This window comes from Camelina sativa, chromosome 17 (genome assembly GCF_000633955.1).
Source record: "Camelina sativa cultivar DH55 chromosome 17, Cs, whole genome shotgun sequence".
Taxonomy (NCBI): Eukaryota; Viridiplantae; Streptophyta; class Magnoliopsida; order Brassicales; family Brassicaceae; genus Camelina; species Camelina sativa.
The window spans coordinates 17,355,865-17,359,583 of record NC_025701.1 but is presented as its reverse complement, the minus strand read 5'-3'; the positions used below and the strand labels follow the sequence as shown (position 1 = coordinate 17,359,583).

General features: G+C 32.4%; 1 protein-coding gene across 1 annotated transcript; it reads left to right on the top strand.

Moving 5' to 3' along the window:
- Positions 271-1,413, top strand: LOC104759574 (putative F-box protein At5g42430). The gene has a single exon (XM_010482482.1). It carries the CDS (start codon positions 271-273, stop codon positions 1,411-1,413), a length of 1,143 nt encoding a protein of 380 aa, XP_010480784.1.

Below are 3,719 nucleotides of genomic sequence, written 5' to 3'. Positions count from 1 at the left end.
TCGCGTAAGTCGTTATGTATCCAATAACTTCGTTGTTAAGAAACCATTGCTTGTTCATAAAAAAAAAAGTGTAAATTAAAGTTATATAACTCGGGGTGGTTAAGAAAGCCCATGCATCTTGGGCCTAAGTTAGCGCCGACCTCGAATAAGTTCCAAGATTAATTTGTATCATCTCATTAGGGCATGATTAACGGGGGTTGTAAGGGGGGTTTATGTCATTTTGTAATTCATTTGTTTATTTGTCTCCGTCCGAGAAGCAAATACAACGATATGAATTCCATCCCAATCGATCTCTTTCACGAGATCTTCACGAGATTGCCTGCGAAGTCAATCGGGAAGTTTTGTTGCGTTTCGAAGCAATGGGCGTCCATACTTGACCGTCAAGATTTCACCGAACTGTTTCTGACCAGGTCCTCGACCCGTCCACGTCTCTTATTTGCTGTCCAACGATACGGTGAGTGGCTCTTCTTCTCGTCGCCTCAAACTCAGAATCCGTATGAGAAGTCATCTCTTGCACTAGCTGCCGATTTTCATATAAAGTTACGTTTAGACGAAGGCTACTACAGATGTGAGTATACTTCTGGTTTGATCTATTTCTCTGGTACGAAGAGCCAAGTGATATGCAATCCTATCACAGGACAACATGCGATATTACCTAAAGCGGACAGAGAGTTGAGAAGTTTTTTTGGGTTTGATCCGATTGACAAGCAATACAAGGTATTGCTTATCAATAAAATAGGTGATGATGAAAGGGCTTATCATATTCTGACACTAGGAAGTGGAATAATGAGGTGGAGGATGATCCAGTGTCCCTTTACCCATTATGTTTATCATACGTGTAAAAGGATATGCATCAATGGGGTTTTGTATTACTTAGCTGGACTACCTGATGAAAGGTATAAGTACGGTAGTGTAGGTGTGATAGTTTGCTTTGATGTTAGGTTTGAGAAATTCACGTTTATTGATGGAGAGTGCTTTACCGATGGGCATAATACTATATTGGTCAACTATAAGGGTAAATTAGGTGGGATTAGTATGACATATGACAAGTCTGATGTCTTTGAGTTACGTATTTGTGTTCTAGAGGATGTCGAGAAACAAGAATGGTCTAAACGAGTCCATTTTATATCTCGGATGCGTGAGAAAGTCATTGAACCCTGGCCCTGGAATATTTACGTTGTTGGGGTGACTGCTACAGGTGAGATTGTTTTATCTGAAAAGTATACACATAAACCTAGTTATGTATACTACTTCAACCACGAAAGGAACACTCTCAAAAGTGTTGAAATCCAAGGTGTTGGAGAATACAAAGAATGGTTTAATCAACATAGAGTTTATTACGCTTTTTCAGACCATGTAGAAAATCTTAGTTTTGACGATTCAGAGCAACTCAAGTCAAGCTTCACACAGTAGGGAAGATGTAGAGAGATAAGAGACAGTGAGAGAAGAGATAGGTGAAAACAAATGGGCATGTCATCTGTGCTCGATCTATGCGTTTATGTTCTTTAGAGAATCAAATCTTTTGTGAGAATTACTCACTGCATATACCTTTTTCAACTTTTCTTATTAATCAGGTTTTTAAAACAAAATTAATTTTATTCTATATTTTCATCTCTCTTCAGTTTTAAATTTAACTAGGATTTCAAGCGCGGGACTAAATTATAAATTATTGTATTTTAAATAATAATTTTTAATTTATTTAGTTTTCAAATTTTCAATTAATTAACTTTTTGTCTAATTAATTTAAAATTTTGTTTAGATTTTTTTTTTCTTCTTACGTTTTATAAAGTTTATAACCTAATTACATTAAATTAGTTATTAGATAGAATATAAAATTCTAGATTTGTTTTGTTTTCTAGAATTAAACAGAGGTATATGCCTATATGTTAGTGTATCTTTTTATGTGTATTAAAACTATGATTACAAATCTATAGTATATATGAGATAAACTAATAATTTTAGTGTTGGTTCTATATTCCAAACCCGCCATACTAGGCGGGAAACCCGTGAAAGAAACCAGTGAAAACTCATCATATGAAACCTGTGAAAGTAAAAATTATTTTTAAATACGTAATACAAAATAAAAATAAATCTGTGAGCAAGCAATATCTTTTATATTTTATTATTATTTTTTGAATAAGATATCAAATTGAATGGTAAATATGTTTGTTACCTTTTAAAATCATACCGTTAGTTTTTTTGAATGATATATTTTATATTTGATTTTGAACATATATTTTAGGAGGAAATCAATGCGTTGAGATCAAAAATCTCGGCCACGGATCCTTCTCGAAGATCGAAAATCCATTTATTTCTTGGTTAGGCCGATTGTTTAGGAAATTTGTGTATGGAGAAAATATTGTTTTGTAAAACTGAAAACTTAATATTAATTAAATCAATTATAAACTTAATACTTAATGTTAAAGGGAGTGGTTCATATTGTTTTGGAAATTTATTTAGGATGGGAAATCTTGTTTTCAAAAATAGAAACTTAATATTAATTAATGGTAAAATGAAAAACAAATTAATAATTAATGCTAAAGGTAGTCTTGTAAATAGGTGGTAACTTCAGAATTTATTTGCTTAATGTACTTGGAAAATATAGTAGCTGCCTTGTCACCATCATTGAGATCAAAAGTGTTTCTTGCCGTGTGTACGTCGGAGGGAACCAGAATTGAAGAAGCAGAGATACATTGTGGCATGCATGGTCTTATTACTTACCCCAGCCTTTGTTTCAAACTCTTCCGTAGTAAATATAGCATCTTGAACCAAATATCCAAATCTATTTGTTGGAAACAATCACTTCTCTGCACATCCTTGAAACGGTCTGGAAAGAGACTTGCTTTAATTGTGACAAATGTTATATTGTTTGGCCTAAGTGTTTGTGTATCCAATAACGTGGTTGCTAAGAAACCATTGCGTCAATAATGGTCAACTAGGTAATAACCCGTGCTGTCGCACGGAGTCAAACTTTTGTTTGAGTTATTACATTTATAAATATATTTATTTAGTATAACATTTAAACTTATATTGGTTTGAATTCATCAAGTTTATGAAAGATTAAAATAGTAATCGTTTCACCATAAATTTTAGATTGACATGATGGTGGGTCTGGATAGAATGTGAACCGAATTAGTGATCGTTAGATTTTTATCAAAATCTTGAATTATCAAATCAGATAAAAATCACAAAAAAAACTAAAACTACATGAACTGGATAATTTAAATAAAATTATTAACCCGGTCAAACCCGTCCGCTAAGCCATCCCACAACATGTTTAACTATTTTGAGCCAAAAATATCTTTGCATCTGTCTCACTTGAATTTCTGAGATCCACGTGGGTTACAAATGCATTTCAATAAATCATTTTTTCTAATATATAAAATATATTTAAAGCTTAAACTTAATTAGTATTAATAAAGTTATGTGATAAAGTTTTTAAGAATAAGACAGTTTTTTTTTTCAAAAATACAATGACATATAGTTGTAAATAATAAATTTAATTGAGGTTAAATAGCTAAATTTGTCTCGATCTCTCTGGCGGTGACACATCAGCATTTTTAAAAGTGTGTTTCTCTATTAATATATAGGGGATACAATGACATAGAGCTGTAATTAATTAGAAAATTTAAGGGTATTTTGCTAAAAAGTGTCCTGAGCTCTTTGGCGGCAACACATCAGGTTTTTTTTAAATGTCATTCTCTATTAATATATAGGGG

What these genes read in the sequence shown, in the direction of transcription:
- LOC104759574 (XM_010482482.1), top strand. Translation starts at nt 271, where the DNA reads ATGAATTCCATCCCAATCGATCTCTTTCACGAGATCTTCACGAGATTG.